A 21,978-nucleotide genomic window follows, 5' to 3' on the forward strand; every position below is an offset into this window, starting at 1 on the left:
TAAAAACAGTACAGCCAGCAAATGTTTGTTGATGATCGAGTTCTGCCATTAAACTCTTGGCAGACATAATATTTTTGCTTGTGTGCCGAGCCAACCATAGGCTTTCTCATTACTTACCAATCTTTTGGTATATTCTGTCGTGTTTGCCATTGCTGTTTTGCTGTGATGTTTGAAAAATCAATTATATGCCTCATGGTCTTTAAAGACCATGATTAATGCCTACGGCTGCTAAAACAACGTTGTAGCAGTATGCTTTCATTGCTGCCGATTTGTTTGAAGGGCTGGATTCTGCCTTCAAAGTTCGGCGCATTTGTACGTATACGCCGAGTTTGCCACAGTCTGTTTAGATGCATCGTTTACAAAATCCATTATCGACGTAACTGTTCGACTGTACATATGTAATTGGCCGAGTCAAGCTCTCGATGCCCAATCATGGTAAGGCTAATAGGCAGCCAATTCGGGCTCGATGGCTACACCGGCTTAAAGCTACATCCACATTATGCCGCTGTGTGTCGAGCGGCTTTGTCAATCTGTAAAATCTCATCGGCAAAGCCAACGAAAGAAGACACACAAACCAACGATGCATCCACATACACAGCGGCAAGGCCGCTCGGCAAAGCACACACTGCGGCATAATGTGTGTGCAGCTTAAAGCTGCATCCAAGCGGCATGCAAAGCCGCTGTGTATGTGGATGCCTCATCGGTTTGTGCCGACATGCCGCTGTGTGACGCTGAACTGTCGGTCTCAAGTAAGCCAACGGAAATTCATAGTGAAGATGTGCCAACCGCTGGCCTCAGTGGCCTCGTCTGGCTTGAGTTGCAATTTAGACTGTACACCTCGGTGTACACCCATGTTAATGTGGATGCGTCTTCTCTCGTTGGCTTTGCCGATGACATTTTGCCGACATTAGCCTGCGGTGTGTCGAGTAGGCATGTTTGCCAGTATACCTTGCTGCTTCCAAGTAGTGGACACTTCTTTTCTCTTTGTTGATTTCAGAGCTATCTTGGCGTGGTGCCCTTATCTGAAAGCTCCTTTTAGAGTTTCTCCGCATCGAGTGGCCCATTTTACGATGCATCCACGCTAAAACGCAGCCATATGCATTCCACAGAATTCGAGCACTTCAAATATGCATTCGGGTATAATGCGGATTGAAGCGCTCGAACCATATGCTGACGACTACACTTTCGATCCGGACAGCTAGAAGCTTTTAGGGCAGCCCTTACAAAGCTCGTTAATACGGAATGCGCTTTCTGCTCCTCCACATCCAGGCCTCTGCTTCCGCACCTACAATGGTGGCCGCTTTTCTGGGAAGCAATTACTCCCTCGAAAGCAAGATGAAAAGAATTAAAATTAATCCCGAACAATCCGAATAACTGCGTCCTATGGAAAGTGGAGGGCGCTCTCTCGCTCTCTCGTTAGAGAAAAAAAGTAGGTAACGGTTCCTTTAAATTCAGCCGAATACGAGGATTTTCAGGGAAAATCCGGACGCGGACGTAGGAGGAAATTTTTATAATTAAAATTCTATGAGAGGATGTCTCCGGGGCGGGTGGAGTAAAAGCAATCAGGGTTCGTTAAGGCTTATTACGGTTTTCTATTTCGAATTGGAGAGAATAGAATTCTTCGCGTTGTTATGCTCGTGATTCAAGAGGAGAGTTTTATGTTTGATATAAAAATACTGAAGGAAAATAACGGTATGCAGTCAATTAAATTCTGGAAACTGGAAACAGTACCTCCCTCCTCATTGAAAACGAAGGTTGTTTTCTCAAACAGTGGTAGACATTTTTCGCCCTCGGACAACTCCTTGCCTTTGCTCGGGCGTCAGCGGGGCAATCAGTGAAACCACAGGAATCTCCAAATATTAGAGAACAGGCATAGACTTGAATTATCGGTGGAGAAGGGTATCCATGAAAACTAAGATGATAGTGTCTTCTGAGTATCTGCTGTGGGGAAGAGAACACTCCTGTTCACATGGTTACAGAATGCCTCGCCCTTGCAAGCCTGCGCAAGGAAGGACTTGGACGAGAAAAATCTTAGCCTTCTTGAAGGCCTCTTAGATAATGGAGTTTATTGGAACTCTAGAGCGAGCTGTAGTGACTAATAAGTCGCAGTTGAATGTAACCCTCTTACTAAACTATAAACTAAAATAAAATACTCATCAGAGCACCAGACGCTCGGCGAGATATAGAGAATATGTCAAGTGACCTTTATCGAAAATACAAAACTTTCATCAGCAATAGTAAGGTCAGCAATTTGAAAACGAATATTTTCTTTGTTGGCAAAACTTGATCTCAGAAGAATTCTGATGACAGTTCTGAATAGCACTCGGCGAGTTCTACGAAATATGTCAAGTGACTTCCATCGAAAAAACAGAACTTTTCAATTTATCAGCAATAATAAGGTCAGAAATTTGAAAACCAATATTTCGTATGTTGGCAAATCTTGATCTCAGAAGAATTCTGATGACAATTCTGAATAGCGCTCGGCGAGTTCTACAAAATATGTCAAGTGACTTCCATCGAAAAAACAAAACTTTTCAATTTATCAGAAATAATAAGGTAAGAAATTTGAAAACCAATATTTCGTATGTTGGTAAAACTTGATCACAGAAGAATTCTGATGACAGTTCTGAAAAGCGCTCGGCGAGTTCTACGAAATATGACAAGTGATTTTTTCGAAAAAGCGAAACTTTTCAATTTATCAGCAATAATAAGGTCAGCAATTTAAAAACCAATATTTTCTATGTTGGCAAAACTTGATCTCAGAAGAGTTCTGATGAGAATTCTGAGTAGCACTCGGTTAGTTCTACAAAATATGTCAAGTGACTTCCATCGAAAAAACAAAACTTTTCAATTTATCAGCAATAATATGGCAAGAAATTAAAAAACTATTTTCTATGTTGGCAAAACTTGATCTCAGAAGAGTTCTGATGAGAATTCTGAGTAGCACTCGGTTAGTTCTACAAAATATGTCAAGTGACTTCCATCGAAAAAACAAAACTTTTCAATTTATCAGCAATAATAAGGTCAGAAATTTGAAAACCAATATTTCCTATGTTGGCAAAACTTGATCTCAGAAGAGTTCTGATGAGAATTCTGAGTAGCACTCGGTTAGTTCTACAAAATATGTCAAGTGACTTCTATCGAAAAAACAAAACTTTTCAATTTATCAGCAATAATAAGGTCAGAAATTGGAAAACCAATATTTCCTATGTTGGCAAAACTTGATCTCAGAAGAGTTCTGATGAGAATTCTGAGTAGCGCTCGGATAGTTCTACAAAATATGTCAAGTGACTTCCATCGAAAAAACAAAACTTTTCAATTTATCAGCAATAATAAGGTCAGAAATTTGAAAACCAATATTTCCTATGTTGGCAAAACTTGATCTCAGAAGAGTTCGGATGAGAATTCTGAGTAGCACTCGGTTAGTTCTACAAAATATGTCAAGTGACTTCCATCGAAAAAACAAAACTTTTCAATTTATCAGCAATGATAAGGTCAGAAATTTGAAAACCAGTATTTCATATGTTGGCAAAACTTGATCTCAGAAGAATTCTGATGACAGTTCTGAATAGCGCTCGGCGTATTCTACGAAATATGTCAAGAGATTTTTATCGAAAAAATAAAAATTTTCAATTTATCAGCAATAATGTTGTTATCAGAAATTTGAAAACCAGTATTTCCTATGTTGGCAAAACTTTATCCCAGAAGAGTTCTGATGAGAGTTCTGAATAGTGCTCGGTAATTTCTACAAATACATCAATCGATATAACGAAGCTTTCATCAGAACTGAAATATCTCTTAGTTTTTCCCCCAAAATGATTTTTTTCAAGAGTCAGCAACCTATGTTCCAATTTTTTTTTAATTTTGCAGTGCATTTCCTTAATGCTTGTAGTACGATCACTTTTGGTCAGAGATCTTTCTTGTTGAAATTTTGGCCAATGCAGTTATCTCAGAGTCGACACTTGTCAGTCTCTACTGGTGAACGTTTTGTAAAGAACAAATGGTCGCATAATTTCCTCGAGTAACGAAGTCACAAAAAGCTGCCAGGGTCATCGTTGTCCTCGTTGCTTTTCCTTTTGTAGATTGTACGTGGCCTCATCGACGTTTATAAATTAACGCAATCAGTTGCTGCTAGTGCCAGTGAAAGGACTCTCAACACAGTGTGTCGAATTGGTTTTGAAACTGACAGCCGTGCTGTTGACCTGTCAATTGTTAGTGCTTAATGACTGTCTATACATGAGGGGATTTAACTTTAGTTTCCAGCCCAGCCAAAAGATTCTAGGTAGCTTAGATTTCATTCAGCGATACTGCACGTCAAAGCTTAATCATAGATTCGATATATGGAGCAACAATTCCAAAGAATGCAGACCGAACGACATCGCAAGAAAAAATACGAGGGCGTGTTATGGATACTGTAAATAAACCGTCCGCACCTAAAGCGACCACGCATCAAACTCTGCAGGTAGGGCCGGGTGACAACTGCAACAACGACTTTAAGGTAACCGGGAGGGTCAACAGCACAGCACCACTTTCACCGAAAGGAGGACGCGCGCGCACGCACCTGTGTATCGGTAATTTTCGAAACTGCACCACCATCGCACATCGTTTCTCGGAACTGGTTCTTTGCCCTCCCCTGCACCTTCTGGGGTCGGAATATAGGACGCGAAGGAGCCGATGGTACTGGATTACCGCTGCAGATGGGCCCTACTTTCGAAGGCATTAAATAAAACGTGGATGCCCACGCGGAGACGGGCGCAACGATCGGAAAGGCGAAAAGTAACGTATACCAATTTGGCGTGTTGAGAATCGAGGTGATTGCAGCTTTCATTTTTGGCGCGATGGTTTAATTGAATCAATTTCAATCGATTCTCAATGTTGGTATGGGAGTAATTGCTACAAATAGGTTTCGCAGCTCGCTCAATGATTTTGGTTGGAAGGTGTACCTCAAGGATCATTCCTAGGTCCAACACTATTCTTTCAATGAGGAATTTGGGGTCAGAATTAGGGAGGAACGAAGTGGCAAGCACTGACATACAGTGAAGAGCTTTGTTCATATTCATAACCAGAGAAGTAGTCCTAAAAAAAAACGAGAATGTTTACACGAAATTTCGCTACAGTAGTACAGTACAGAACAGTTTCAGATGCCTATAACACGGAAAGAATATCGCCCATCATAGAATTGAACTGTTGCAGACCACGTCCTTCAATTTTTTCTGAAATTTCATTGTTTAAGGCCGCCTGACAGACGAGCAGATTCGAATTTCTCATCAATGAGTGCAACTCAATCGTTTGATGTCACTTCCAACCCAAAATTCGAAAATTACGGAAAATTTAGGCAACTTTTCGATCTATAAAAAGGTAGTTTGAGGTCAGGAAAAAGATCTCGATTGAAATTCAGTCTGGGAATACCCTGCATCTTCTGAAATTCTTTGGGGTTTTCACTCCCCAAAGTCTCTGAAACAAAATCAATCAAAAAATTTAAATAATTGATTTGCCCCTGCTTGCACTAATTTGTCAGGAGCAAATCAGATGGAAACATTGTTGCCTGACAATGATGAAACTTCGTTAGTTTCATCATTTTTTGTTCATTATAAGGCGACAATTTTTCCATCTGCTTTGCTCCTGAAAAATTAGTACAAGAATTAACGATGGAGCAAATCGTTTATTTCAATTTTCTTACTGATTTTATTTCAGAGACTGGGAGTGAAAACCCTGAAGAATTTTAGAAGAAGGAAAAAGAGCCCTCATCTTGCGAAGATGGCAACTTAGTTGTAGGTGAAACAAGGGTGAAATAACTGAAAGATCACTGCTAAAAAGCTTGGAAATTTTGAATATTCCCACACTGTGTAATATTGAAAAGCTTCTGTTATTTTTCCAATCCTCAGACAGGAATTTCAAAATCTTTATTTTTATGATATGAATTTATCTTCGATATGTTGATGAATAGTATCTGTAGTCGATACTATTACTATGGAATCTCTAGTAGATTCAATGGATTTAGTTGTCTTGTTAACCAATTAGCATTTCCTGAATTATTTGCTGTCTGGAAAAGTATACAAGTCGCCTACTTCGATTTGAAGCAAAATCAACTTGAAACAAAATCAACTTCAATATATTACGTTCCTCGTAAAATTAGAGGGTGATGGTCTTTAAGATTATTTCAAGGCCAACTTGAAATTCACTGATAAGCTGTACATGTGGCATAGTCATGTGGATCTTTCTAATATGAAGTTATGCAATTTGTCGAATGTACACAATTCCAACATGGTTCAATACGTAGTTTAGCTGTGTTAAAAAACTTTTGGGGTGGTATGTTTTCAATGCACCAACATTCTTTAAACGCTTGTTGGCGTTTATTTCCGGGGATATTTATTTCCCTGGCTCTTGTGGTCGTTGATTGGCCGTTAGATAACCATCTAACTTCTTTGCGTGCACATGTGAATGCTTGAGTTCCTGGCTTCAAGCAGTTACCTGAAGCTAACTGGAAATTAACTAGCTTGTTCTCAGCGATCGATATTGGCGATTTTTTCGTTCTAAACTGGGGTGACAATCTGTGTCGGCAATGTGGTACATTATTTTTATGGTTATAACCATTTACCTCGCGGCCTCGCCTCGTGAAAGTAGTAATTTGCCTGTGTTCGTTATGTGATTTTTCCTTTTTTGACGGCCTTGTCGATAACATCTGTTCGTTTCCAAGGATTTTATTATTATTAGGCTGGCAAAATCCTATTGATTCGGCTCACTTCTGAACTTGAATTGGGCATGTTTTCCTTACAGTTTATCGTTGATCTGAAATCAGCAGAGTCACAGAGAATTACATCAGTTCTGAAATCCTGATTGTAGATCGCAGCAACATTGTGATGACGACAGTCATTGTCACTCCTCAGTGGATAGTTGTTTTTTCTTAATTTTGAATGTTACTGAAACTGGTTTAATAATTGGCAATTTTGGATCAATAAATGACAGGAAGAGTTGTTGGGGAACTGAAGCTGGAAAATTTTCCTGCAGTGATAAACTTGTTGAATTGGAAATTGGAACCAATATTTCATTGGAAATAAAAATTACAGAATCAGTAGAACCTCCTACTCCTTCATCTTAAATGTAAAAAGAAAAATTATATGTTGAAGCCTTTTTTATTCTCAGTTGGACACCCTATATAGTAAATTTTTGGATGTCATTCCCAATATTCGAAGACCATAGAATTATTGAACCTCTGTATGAAATTTGATACTCTTTTATTCATTGAGTTGGCAGTCTTGTTGTTAGAAGGGGTTAGGAACTTTCAAGAACTCTCTGTTCGGAAAATTCCACCCTTATTCTGATCCCTACTTTTCGCTTGAGACCTTGCATCTTTCATTATTTCCCTCTGTCCTGACGATCTCTCTAGAACTCCTTCTTCTTGGAAATAACAACCTGATCATATTTTATTGAGGCACATACAGTTTCTGAAAGGCAGCAGCATAATGGACCACTGATATATTATGCTCTTTCTGTCTATTATTGCTAGAAGCTTTCCGGGGCAGAACAGGAAGCATGCCAGCGTTATTTCCATTATAAATTACTTTAACTTTCCGAGAATGAGTTCGGTTTTCGTGTTCAGGCCTTTGTTCCATGCTGGAGATGGAATGATTCGAATGTTTGTTGGGTGTTCTCAAGTTTCACTCTGTCTCCGATCTTTGAGGAAGTATCCTCATACAATACATTATAACGAATTCATTAGAACATCGGGGAATTTCAGAACAGCTTAATGGCTTGCCTCTTATTCACGATCGATGTATAAAGTGATCATAATACAATTGGGGCACTAATATCTTCAATAAACCAGATAGAAATTTCGTTTATTGATGAAAAATTTCTGCCATTGCAAGTCTTCCAACATGACGTTCCTCATATCTCAATATATTTCTTTTTGTTCTTGATTTATAGTGAAAAATCGGAAATATATGATATTCCAAAATTGCTTATATCTTCTTTGTTTCAAGAACGATTCCCATGAAATTTTGAGATCCTTCAATGTTCGACGTCTTTCGATGAAATTAAGATTTCAAGATCTTCATCTTTTTTTTTTTTCATTTCTATACTGCAGGTTATCTGGCTTTCATTCCAGAGAAAAATCAAGTCTCATGTTGAATACAAATATTATTCTTCATTTTTCAATGGGAAAATTCAATAGGGTTGCCATAAAAAATAGAAAAGTCGTACCTTGAAATCTAGGATTCCGATTGCGATAGAAATGGAAAAATTTCATTAGATGACATTGTAGGATTTCGAAATTTCATGGGAATCCTTCTTGAAATGATACGAAAATCGAAAGATCCACACTTAAAAATCCAAAAATCAAAGGAAGGAATTCTTGCTACAAGATATCCTCTTTCGCTTATTTTTTTATACCTTTTGTAATAATTGACCCAATATTTGTACCTACATCTTTGCTATTATCACATTTCGAAAAATACAATAAATTCAGTGAATTAACCGTCACTAACATATCTTTTTTTGTTTCAGGTAATGATCTCATGCTTATTCTGGTTATGGTAAGACGTAGCTAGTGTTAAAACACCAAATAAACATTTATTGTTCTTATCTCGCATGTCAATATTGAAGATTTCAAAATAGCATCGTGGTTGACAGAGCCTGTCACGGTATACTGAACTTACAGGGTGTGGCAATGAATTCCCAAGATTTTTTTCAGGATTTGCAGGAAAGCTTATGGATTTTGTGCTACGAGAAGAACGAACGCGTGTGTGTTTAGTGGTTTTGCGTTTTTTATTTGTGTGAGATGCAAGTTGAGGAGATATTGTGCCCTGGAAGTTTGAGGATTAACCACTGGAGTTTAACTAGTGCAGGAAAAGGCAAAAAGGATTATTTCTTCGTTTGACAACTAAAATCTTCAGAAGAGTTGCTGTGAATTGGATTAATCAAGTGTCCTTTGGATTAGGTGATGCCTGCACATGTAAGTTTCTTAGGTGATCTCAAAAATGAAGGGAATTCAGTGCCACTCCTTGTCTTTTTCACGCCCTTGCGAGATAAGAACAATTTTGATTTTTACAACGAATTTTATGTTTTTGGTTGGGATGAAGATTTTTTCAAGGTCAACTCCACAGAATTCAAAATAACTTTTGAATAAACAAATGAAATGATTTCAGAAAGATTATTATCAGTTCCGTATATGATTTACTTGGTTTCCTTTCTTTTTCTGCATTTCATATTTTCTTGAAAATGATTAGGTACTTATATAGTAAAATAATTTAAAGATTTCAATGAAACTTACAGAAAAAACTTTCTCAAACTTTAAGGCTGATTTCAGCCTGTCGAAAAATGTTTTTGTTCTTCAATTGTGGGAGGAATAGCAGATTCTTCGTCTTTGAGCTTCTAGAACTCAATTTGATACAAAAATCATCAGAAGAAAGAAGAAATCTAGATGAACAATAATTTAAGGCCCTTTTTGAACATGATTTGTTCAACATCATGACCCCTCTTGAGAAATTTAGAGAAATATTTTTTTGACTATCGAAAAACGATTTCATTTCCTCCACCTTACAGAATTTCAAATATAAAATTATTAAGCACTAATCAAATTGTGTGTGGTGGTCTTTGAGATCATACTGGCAAGTTCAAGTAGATCGTTATACAGGGTGCGTCTTTGACTCGTACAAATATATAAACGGTAGATTCTTGAGGTCAAAAGAAACACTTTTTTCCCTTAAAATTTTTACCGAATCGGCTCGGTTCAAAAGATACAGGCTGTTGAAAAACCATAAAAAAAATTATTTTTATCTCACAAACGGTTTTATCAAATGAAATGAATTTCGGAATACAGTTTTTGATTTCTCTGATTAATCTTTTTCGAACACGAGATATCAACCACGTATTCCAGTTTTCTCATTTTAAGCATTTCGTACCATTAAAATACCAAAAACTCAAAGAACCCAACTCTTGAAACTAAGTTGGAGTAGTAACAGTAAAAAGCGGACTATTTCCTGCACTTTTCAATTAATCAATAAAGTGAATGTGTCTTCACAGTAATTTAACTTGGTCTGACACTTGATCAACCGCAAGACCAAAACGATTCGCTATTTTTCATCAATTTTTTCAAGCAGTGTACCGCACCTGCCATTCTTTGTGGTCCACTTCCTGGTGCTCTGGCAACGTAGCGGTACTTATTCAGGCTTCTTCTAATTCCTCTTCTACATCGTGAAACATTTTAATGGCCGTCCTTAATAACGCGCCACAGATTATGTTTGCGGTACTGGTGGGGGTAGCGTAATGATGAATAAGATGTAAATCGATATTTCTGAATGAAGGAGATAAATATTGATCCGTGACTGTTAATATTTTATGGTATTCTCGTATTCTTCCGCATTACAGAAAGGTTGTTAGTACTTGCTTCAGGTTAAGGTTTTCAAGGAAAGATGTGCCAATCATGTTGGTGTTTTGCAAACCAACCGCACTTTACAAGAACTTTAAAAGCGTCAAGAGGTTCGTAGTCGTGAAATGATAGTAGTGAAAGTTGATGCGTTGATGAGCAACGCACAACCTCTCTTAGTCATTGGAAAACACCTTGACCATTAAACCACATTTTGCACATCTTTTTTTGCTAACGTTCTTGAAAATAATAACAATTTGTTGGAACAGATAATGAGAGGATTAATCCATTATTTCATTGTGGTTTTTTGACTTGTTTTGTCCAGTTGATCATAGTCACATCTCTGGTAGTTAATCATGTATGATGCCAGGAAAGAAATTGATTTAAATTCATCTAGGCAGTAATTTGTCTTCTTTTTCATCTCGTTGTTGATTAGTTACCACGATGAACGTATTGCTTTTACGGATATTAAGCGATAACCTTAGTTTTCTGCTTCGAACAAGGATATCCAGATTATGATTAATTTTTATCGTGTTGACATGCAGATGCTCGTTGTTTACACTCCACTTCTCAAAATGTCAATAAGCTAATACAGTGCCCCATTGTGTCGTCTTTCGTTGCTCGATATTCATATACGAGGATATATTGGAAAATTCTTAGCCTACTATAAAACCAAACAAAATTTCAATAGCAAAATGCTTAATTTATTACTCAACATATTCTCCTCTTAATTATACATTTATTACAGCGAACCTGCAACGTCTCTAGACCTTTCAAAAAAAATGTTTCTTCTTGCTCTGCAAACCAAGCCTCCACAGCTTTTATTACCTCCTCATTGGAAGAAAATTTAAGACCTTTTAAACTTTTTTTCAGTTCAGGAAAGCGACGATTGTCGGATGGAGAATAAGGGGGGTGTTCTAGTAATTCAAACCCTAAATCACGAATTTTTTGCATGGCAACATGAGATTTGTGTGCAGGGCGTTGTCCTGCAAAAACAAAACACATTTGGATAGCTTTCCGCGTCTTTTCTCTTCAATTTTTTCCCGTAGAGTGGTTAGTAATGTCGAATAGTAATCTCCGGTTATTGTTCTACCCTTATCCAAAAAATCAATCATGATTACTCCATGGCAATCCCAAAAAACTGAAGCAAGAACTTTTCCAGCAGATTTTTGGACACGAAACTTCTTAGGTCATGGAGAACCAGAGTGTCGCCATTCCATCGATTGTTGCTTTGTTTCTGGATCGTAGAAATGGACCCAAGTCTCATCCATAGTAACAATTCGGTTTAAGAAGTCTACATCGTTTTCAAATCGAGCACAGATCGAAGGCGATGCTTTTACTCTTGCACGCTTTTGGTCAACATTCAAACATTTGGGGATCTATTTTGTAGCAATTTTTCTCATGTCCGAATTGACGTGAACTATAATATGATGAACGCGTTCGTATGAAATATTCAGTGCTTTAGATATCCGTTTTAGGCCAATTCGACGGTCTGATAAAATCATGTCATGAACTGCGTCGATATTTTCGGGGACCGACACAGAAACTGGCCTTTCCGATCGGTCATCATTTTCAATGAAAAATATACCTCTTTTGAAGCTTGCAGTCCAATTTTTCACGGTCGCATACGAAGGACATTGATCGCCAAGGGTATTAAGCATATCTTCGTAAATCTGCTTACCTCTTGTTGAGATAAATTCATCAGAGTAAAGCAAAACCAAATCCCTTACTCATTCAGAATTCTCGACAAATATAAATATGTCAAATGCGATTGGTTTATTAGTCAACAATATTAGTGCTGGCGGTAAAAGTGTTGAATAACATACCCCAGCAGTTTTCGACTGTGATAACCATATTATGTACTTTGCTATTGGAGCCTATATACTGTATATAAGCATCTTTTAGGAATGAGATATTTCTCTCCGTTTAGTTAGTTCTGGTTTGATATTCATTGAGAGTATAGATCGAGCTCCGTTAAATCGATTGAATCAATATAAAGATTGTTTCACAAAGTGCGTTTCATTGAAGAAGAATTTATCCTAAACCAACCGAATTTCCAACACCTCTCAACTCTTTTAAATACAGGTACTTGATGATGGCTCGATACTCCAATTTTTCGATTTTCACAATTTCGGTGGACATCTTCTTTCTTTTAATTTATTGCGTAACTTTGGTTTACTTTTTTGACCTCAAACGTCACACTGACACTTCTAATGAGTTATTGTTCGTGGATATTGTAACGCAATATTTTTTTTATGGATGGAACTGGTCTAGGCTAACCAGATATCAACACATCCTCGTTCTTCAGCTTTCAATAATTCTTTTTCGTGAACCCCCGCGTTTTCGATAATGGAATACATTCTGGTCTTCGGCGAATCAAGATTAATAGGGAAATATGCGTCTTAGTCATTTCACCTTGGGGAATATTACAGCGCCACTCAATTCGCCATTTCTCGTATAATTTTTGGTCAAGTTCACAACTAGATTTTCGACCGGTATTTAACATTCGCAAATTTTCCTCGTTCTGAGAAACGAAAGAGTTCCGACAACTTGAAGGCCACATTTCCTTACGGAAACTCCCAAAACTAGTTGGTCAACAACAGTATAATTGTTGCTGATTTATCGATATTTGTGAAACTGAAGATTTAATTTCCTGTATAATGTTTTTCGTATCTCAAACATATTCGGTGGAGATGATGATGATCAAATAGATCATTAAATTCGTCTTTATTATGGGCAAATCGAGCTGTACACTTGGCAACGTCGCCGATGACTATAGGTATCACGAGTAGCGTCCAAATTTCCTTATCTCGTGGCAAATTTCGAATAGGAAACGTGTTTGAAAGTGTTTAACGTGGCGTAACAACCTTGAATTTTCACAGATTAGGACGATCAGACGATAAATCGCTGTTTACCTTTGGGAATACCAAATACGTTTTTGGATGTTTGTGTGTGAAGTACCTACCTTGGTGCTTGCGTTTGAAATCGTTGAACTTCCAGGTACGGCCACGTGGAGATGACGAACTCGAACAAATACCACATCATTTAAAAAGTATTGGGGGAAAACATGGACAATTTTTTTAATGTGGTTTCCTCAGTGTTTTCTTTCACACTCTAGTCCACATCTCTGTATATTTTATAGTTTGGCAAGGGGGGAGGGGCTTCATCTCACTGCGACTTTAAAATCTATTGTGTCCGTATCAGAGCTGTTCTCGCAACTACCACATCTACAGGGTGGGCAAAATTCGATGGGATTGAATGACAGCTCTCTAACCGTGAAAGCTAGGGAAAAATGGATGGCACTTCTCAGACCTCGATTTTCAAAAGATTGTTAAGGCCAAAACCGCATTCCTCTATCTTCTTTTGTTTTCTAGTTATAAGTGAAAACTCATTTTTCGGCTCTTCGTAATGGTGCCTTCATTTCGTAAAGTATCAGTGATATCGAAAAACATATATAACATTCTAGAAACACTTTTACATGTAGAATGCAGTGGCACAGTCAAAGATTTTTTTCAGTCTGCCACTCCAGTGATATAGTGGTAACTTTCATTTTTTTGAATATATACTCTATGGTATTTTTACATATTCCAGTCCCATATTTTTATCTGATTCAGGATATATAATATGAGTCGTATCTCTAATTGTTCGTCCAATAAATAAAATTAAAAACTAGTTCGGTTAAGTTGGCTGGTCATTTCATTGATATGATAATGAACTTTATGCCCTTATGTTGTGTCAGGTTATGAGAGATTTTGTAGATCACTTTCATTCCGTATATCCGAGAAGATGCTCGGGAAATGAGGAAATTCTGAGAATTTCCATGACTACTTATTTACTAATTGACTTCTACTAGTAGTGGCAGAGCCTTATTTATGAAGGTGTTTGAAAAGGCTGTGGTACTGGTATTTAGATTATCTACTAGTTGAAGAGGTTTCGGAGTTGAATCCACCTTTATAAAATTTCCTGAAAGTGATTCATTCCATATTGGAAAATTTTTCACTCTTTCAAATATCTGGAATGAAAGTGATCTTCAAACTTTCTCATATTAGTACTAATAATAAGGATTATTCTTTGAAATCCACAAGGTTGTTACAATGCGGAATTCTCCTCAATTTGGGTTATCACTGCATATGCAAGTTTAAACTGAATACTTATAAGTTTGATTCATAATTTTTTCAAAAAACTATTCAAAATCATCCTTCAAATATGGGGTTTCAACGAGGGGTCTTTCACTGGCCGATTTTTGTACACTAAAATTCCAATTTCGTGATTAAATACCTAAAATTCACAAAAATTCCGTTCAATTCATCCAAATTCCATTCAATTCCGCAGTTCCGTTAAATTCCACAAAATTCCATTGAATTCATCATAATTCCGCTCAATTCCGTTCAATTGAATATAATTCCGTTTAATTTATCTCAGTAATGTTTAATAATTTGGAGCCTATAAAATAGAATATCGAAACCACTGGGGTTTTTTTCATATATATCACACCTGTAGCACTGCAGTAGACCTAATGACTAAAATAAAACCCACTACGAATTCAGTTTATCAAGTTGAAAACCTAACATGAGTGTGCTGCCCACTGTTACTAATAGAATCATGTTTGAAAATAAGACAAATAAAATTTCGAGTACATAAATATAATTTATTAGAAAAAACATTGTATAAAACTCAAAATTAATAAAACATGAAAAACAAAAATAAAACTCTTTTTTCCATATAAAACTCTACAAAGGTATAAGAGAAAACAAGAAGAAACTTATGATAAATAAGGAACTCTCGAAGGAACTATTTTTCCACAAAACCATCGATCACTTTGAAGAAGTACCAATATTATAACAAAAAATATTCAAAAACATTCGAATGTTGAAAAAATATGATATAATAACAAGAACGGTAGTACTAAAGTGATTTTTTAAAATGAGCAAAGGATTTCCTTATATTATTCAGGTCAAATCTTGTAATTTGAAAAGGATCTGTTCCTTCAATGCTTATAGGACCATATATGAAGAAAACATCTATCACATTTTGAATGTCCAAATTTTTGGGCCATACAAAATTTTGAAGATCTTGCTTCAAGAATTTGACCTTATATGAATTGCCATTCTTCTCGAGAACCCTGCCAATATACCATCCATCATCATATGCTATCGCGTAATATCTTTCTGCTTCAATTATCACCTTACCCATTTCAGACTTATCGTGACTTTCGATTTCATCTACGGGTACTTCTAATTCCTCTTTCGATGAATTCTCATCCAATTCAATTATCATTTCTTCGGATAGATTGTTGTCAGAATATTCTTCTTCCTGTTTTCCTTTTCTCAACTTACGTTTAACGTCGGTTCTCCCAGCGTATTTTCTTTTTTGATTATACCTCCTTAGTCTGTCTGTGCTTATTCTACCCTTACCTTCTTCTAACAACCAACACAATGCAGATTTCTTTATTATAATTTTTTTATTTTCTCCTATAACCACTTCTGTATAAGGACTTTCAATTGAAAGATCAACATTCAAATGTGAATAATCTTTCAAATCAGTTTCATTGATCGAATTATGGCTCGAATTATGGTCAGTATCATCAGATTCCATGTTGGTTCTCAGAAGGTTATCTCTCTCCAGAAATGTAGATATTCCATCAGCCTGTTCTGCATTAATATTTATGTTGCAATCGTCATTTTCATCATCGAATTCATCCCTTAGTGCATCTATTCTTACATCGAATATTTGAGCTGAAAATTTTTCCACTTCCATGCCTAGTCTCTGAGCATCAAGTAGAGCTTCTTCTAAAGATTCTTCCAGAATTCTTCCTAAATCAATATTTTTCAATTCCAACGGGGTTGTAAGGTTAAAGTTATCTTCTAAACATTTTTTATCCTCTCTAGGAAAAAGGAACTTCGTTTTTAAATCGGTGACCACAAAATTCATAAACGTTATTCTCTCAATTCGGTCTAAAAATTCTTTGATGCTGAAATTAATCACTGTAGAGTATGTTGAAGTAATTGACCTAGCTGCTCTGAACAAACCTTCACACGGTTGACTACTGAACAGCCATGGACAAATAAGGTTTGTTGCAAGTGTTTCATCAGCCTGGAATAATTTTATCACTTTTATAAGCATATGCCCATTTAGCTCTATACATGTGTAAGCATTCAATGTGATGAAGTTATTTTGTAATGTATATTCTGCATGGTTTTTTATCCAAGCTCTCCATATTCTCAGGAAAAAAATGCTGTACCATATCCTGAAGACTCTTTCCGATAGTTGGGTTTCCTTATTTATTAAAGAAATAATTAAATTAGACATTATTTTCAGGTACATTGATGTAGCATTACTTCTTAGTATTCCGTTTTTCACTAAATTCAAGACAGGTTCTTGGCACATTTTATATGCACTTTCATAATTCATTTTGTCTTCTGATGAGAGGTCCGATTTGGTTAGGAAATGTATTCCCTTACTGAATTTTTCAATTATCTCATTAAGATGATCTGAATTTGCTGCAAAGTCTCCCATCGGTAGATTGATATCTTTCTTCAAGAACCTAGTTTTCAATTTGGTGATAATATGCACCGCGTCTTGCATTAGGCAAAAATCATTAGCATCTACATCCATATAAAAACAGTTAAATAATGAAGGACTTTCAACAAAATGAGCCTGCATTTTCATGGCTTTTAACAACTTAGGGTCTCCGTCTGATGAAAACCCTAGAATTCTAATTCCAAATTTATCAGCTTCAGATCTCAGCATCTCCCAACGCTTCACGACATCTTGCGACTTGAAAGTATTATTAGTGGCAAACACAGAAAGGCAAAATGCTGGTACTTGAGCGCTCAAAGGTTGAGCCATTATTGCATAAGCATATTGTGCTCTTGAGCCATTTTCGAAATATGACTTAATACTAGCAGCAGAAGTTGCAACATAGGCGTTACTATTTGGTATTCCATTTACCAAAGGTAATGAAAATCCCATAACCTTATTGGTTTTAGAGTTGTACTGTATTTTATCAGTTATTCTTGTAGCGTCTTCTGATATCCATACTATTTTTGGAAGATCTCGCTGTTCAAGAAATTGTTTTAGACCAGTAAAATTGAAAATTCCTTCATCTGTACATACTGCATTTTGAGATCGGAATCGATAAAGCGTGGATAAAGATGGAAGAATATCTTTTAAATTGGAAGACAATGTTTCATAAAGAAGATTTCCACCTGCGTAGAATAAATACAAACAAAATTTCTTAAAATCTTCATCGTATTTGTTACAATGGGAGGATTTAGTATTAGTCTTAGAGATATCTATGAGATTTTGTAAAAAATCACTTGCTGATAAATTCTGTTCTCCATGTGAAAGTTCTTTCATAGTTTGATTGAAAATATTACTAAGATCTTGGTTATTGTCAATTGTTTCTTCCAAATGTTTTTTTATGGTAAAAAAAGATGTAATCAAAGGTTGGTTGATCTGATTTCTTTCGAAATTTCTTCTTTGTCTTTCAGAACGACAATATTTGTAAGAAGTCCATTTGGAACTGCTCGCACACGAATAATCCTTTTCGGATCGAGAATTTGTATCAGAAACTGTACCAAAAAATGATTCTTTCACCGATGGTAACTTCAAAGAAGAAGATTCCTTTTCAGCACTTTCAATGAAAATTCCTTGTAAACTATTTTTTTCTGAGTTGTTCGAAGCACAAGGCGGTATTATTATTGAAGATAATATATTTATTGACTTATTAGATATGTTTTGAGCGTTTTCTAATTTTTGTGTTGGTAGATGTTCATTCGACTCCAAACTACACGCTGTTTCATCTATAACAAAAGGAGTCGTTGACCTTGAAATATTTTCAAAATCTAAAGAAGTTTCGCTCCTGTCGAATTTTCCTTTTTCCGAGATTTTTATATCCGGATTTTTTATTTCTTGATCTTCATTCTCCGTAAAAACGTCCGGTTGAGTTACAAACTGAATTATCTTAGATTGAATTGGTTTCGATTTTGTCGCGGATTTTGTACTCATTATTGGATTTTTTTTCAAAATGTGTTTTTTCTCAAAGTGTGTGTGGTAGTTTGAATAAATCCATCTTGCTTTTGTCGTACACGATCTTGATAATTTGTTGATTATAATTTTTTGGTTACAGAAACATGTAATCTGGCAATTTAGGGAGTTCGAAGGTGTCAAATAGGTCTTCATCATCACATTATTCCATTGCTCTTCTATTCGTTCAGACAGCCAATAATTTTTGAATTTAGATTTTAATGTCTGCTTCAGTTTCCTGCTTATTGTTTCGTTTTCTTCAGTAAGATTTTGTGTTGAAAATTGTAGGGATTTTATTTCTTTCTTCACTTCTCCTTCTGAAGTTTTTTCGTCATTAATTGTTTCCAAGTTTTCAGTCATTGTCCACTGATCACTATACTTCTTGTTTCTCTTCTTGAGTTGCTCGCTGATTTCGAGCAATAAAACTTTATGTCCATCCAAAATCTGGAAACTGCTTGGATCCGCGTGAAAAACTGGTCCAAAAAAGTCTTTCCGTTGTGCTGCAGATACCATCGGAACTAGTTTTGTTACTGCAAACGTCTCTATTTTACTGAAATGATCTTCATTCAGTTTTGTCAAAACCAACCGTGTATCGTACCCAGTTGCTTTTAACAAATTTTTCAAGTAAGAGGGAATTTTGATGTTCGTCTCATATTCCACTGACGTTATTTCGCAACGAGCTCCATCCTGCTCCATCTGAAATATAATTTATTCTACACTGAACCTACTAGTGCATCAAAAATATAAGTATAACAGTTATTATCGCCAAGACAGCCATTTATTCTCAATAAATTTGTTTTGGGAATTTTTTCAAAAAAAAAAAAAAATACTGATAAAATGTACGGGTAGGCAAAATTCGATCTTACCGAATGGCACCTCTGTGTAACCGTGAGGGCTACGGAAGAATGGATGGCACGTTTCTGACCCTGATTTTCAAAAGATGGATATCACTGATACTTAACGAAATAGAGACATCAATTCAAAAAGTCGAAAAATGAGTTTCTACTTATAACTTGAAAACAAAAGATGATGGAAAGATGTGGTATTGGTCACTCGATTGGACATTATCCGTCTTTTGAAAATCGAGGTCGGAAACGTGCCATCCATTTTTTTTCCTAGCTCGTACTTTTACAGAGCTACCATTCAATCCCATCGAATTTTGCTCTCCCTATACAGGTTGGCGACGTAGGTGAATGAACCTATGAACTACACTTTTTCGACACTCAGGCTTGAGAGATATAAAGAAATGAGTGTCATTCTCATTTGAGAAATTCATAATGACGTCAACTTCTGTTGTTTTCGAGTCGATTGTGAAAAAATCACTATGGTTTTTCATTTCAAAAATTTATTTTTTTACAAGAGTGCTCGTTTAACCCTTTTCCAACACGCAAAAAGTTGCTTACCCAAAAAGTCCTAGAATAACCCCTGCTATTTCTTTCCGCACGCATTAGCATTTAAAATAAAATGTTAAATAGTAAATTAAATTCTGCCATGTCTCTATGCTTCGGTGGAGCCAACGATGAGATAACCATGGACATAGCATAACTAAAAACAATGTAACATAAAAAGAATAAACCTAAATTAAATGTACTACGTGGCCTCCTCCGACTTCTATGCCTTTTTTAATTCTTTAAATAAAGGACTTTCGAACTTCAAAGAGAATATTATTCTGTCCCCTTATAAAAAATTCAACTTTAACGCCCTCTCTCTTTTTCCACAGCAATATTTTATTGTGGTATATTTGGTCCCATCGGCATATTTTGGTCCGAACAATCCGCCCTATGTCCCAATAGTTATGAATCACCCTGTATATTTCAAAAGCTAGTAGAAAAAATAGCGTTAGTAACTCTTGCGGAAAATGTCTTGCCCGCACTCAGCTTCTTGTTAGGACTTGTTAGGAAAATAACTATTAACATATTATACATTGTGGCCGCGTAAAATATTTCAACCGAATACATATTTTCCAGAAAAGTTCAAATTTATAGATATATTGGGATGGATCGTTTTACGTGGCAACCCTGTATAATATTTTATATATTGCTGAAATGGAAAACAATACTGATTCTTTCCAACGCATAAATAGTTCATGTAAGGAAAAACATAACTGTATGTTATAGCTCTACATGGAAACCTCTTGAAAAAATCAGAGTACGCCACTGAATGGCTTTCCAAATAGTGTTCCTATAATGGCTTTCTTTCAAGTTCGTAGCATAAACAGAAATGGAGATAATGACCTAAGTTGGAATTGTCTAAATGTCAATTTTGTAATACTTATATCTCGGAGGCCATGATATGATTTACAAAAACAAAGGTTTCTTCAGTTTTCACCCACGCGAAAAATGTGGAATCACATTATCTCAAACACTTCATGCATAACGAAAATCCAATCAATAAAAGCTTACCTTAAAACCGTTGCTTGAGCACCATCGACAACACACCAAAATATTTACGTACTTTTATAGGTTATGTCAAAACGATCGTTAGGTGACGCGATTATTCAAAAACTGCTTTCTGCGCATGTTCAATTCCATTAAATTCCATCACACTGTCGTTGAATTCCATTGTGGTATTATAAAATACCGTTCAATTCCAATTGATTCCTATGAAATACCGTTCAATTCCGAGTAATTCCATCAAATTCTGTGTAATTCCATAAAATTCCGGGCAATTCCGCCTCAATTCCATCATTTTGTACACTAAAATTCCGCAGTGAAAGACCCCTCGGGTTTCAAAATTTAAATTGCTTGGTTCCGAGTTCACGATTTGGCAACAGCGTCTATAAGACAATGAAAAGAACAATGTCGGATCAGCTTGTTTATAAAATAACAGCTGTTGATCTACAGGCGCGTACTTACTGGTGAGCTTCAACTGCAACCGGCCATAAAAATCCCATAAAATTTTACTACCTTCCTCGTTCGTCGCTGACTTCATAGACAGCCATCTTTGTCTATATCATCAAGATAATGCATTTGTTGTCCTTTATTATCAAGGCATATTTCAGTCGATGTTGCCAGCTTGTGCAATTCTCACAAAACGCTTTAAACTTTAAATAGCCATTTTTATTTTTCGTTTTTAAGTGCTTAAAATAATTTTTTTTTGGAAAACGGTTGAAATGGTTATTTCGAAATGTGACGTTTCAAAGATATATCATAAAAAATATATCATTTTCGTCAAAAGGAGTAATCCCTATTGTAATATCTGAATAATAAACCTAAGAAAAGCCACTGAAGGCAAAGCCTATGCCACTTAATAACCTGACACAATTTAGGAGCATGAAGTTCATTATCATATTATCAGTGAAATGTCAACTAGACCGAACTAGTTTTTGAGTTTTTTTGTTTTAAAAACAATCAGAAACACGACGTATATGGAATATGTAAGAATAACACATGTTTTATATTTAAAAAAAATAAAAGTTATCAATATATCACTGTAGTGGCGGACTAAAAAAAAAATCTTTGACCACGCCACTGCATTCTACAGGAAAAAGTATCTGTAGAATGTAACATTTGTATATCGATATCACTGATACTTAACGAAATAGAGGCACCAGTACGAAGAGCCGAAAAATGAGTTTTCACTTA

The 21,978-nt window shown here is 36.1% G+C and overlaps 2 protein-coding genes across 7 annotated transcripts in view; one reads left to right on the forward strand and one right to left on the reverse strand.

The window, feature by feature from the left end:
- The window catches only part of LOC123316626 (protein split ends-like), a 154,594-nt gene that overhangs the window by 51,430 nt on the left and 81,186 nt on the right, over positions 1-21,978 (forward strand). The gene's annotated exons all lie outside the window — the stretch shown is intronic.
- LOC123316627 lies at positions 14,600-21,112 on the reverse strand. The gene is made up of 2 exons (XM_044902804.1): positions 20,797-21,112; positions 14,600-19,090 (listed from the first exon to the last, which is right to left on the reverse strand). Exon 2 carries the CDS (start codon positions 19,088-19,090, stop codon positions 15,272-15,274), a length of 3,819 nt encoding a protein of 1,272 aa, XP_044758739.1. The 5' UTR covers positions 20,797-21,112; the 3' UTR covers positions 14,600-15,271.

The sequence above is a fragment of the Coccinella septempunctata genome, chromosome 7, assembly GCF_907165205.1.
Source record: "Coccinella septempunctata chromosome 7, icCocSept1.1, whole genome shotgun sequence".
NCBI classification, from domain to species: Eukaryota; Metazoa; Arthropoda; class Insecta; order Coleoptera; family Coccinellidae; genus Coccinella; species Coccinella septempunctata.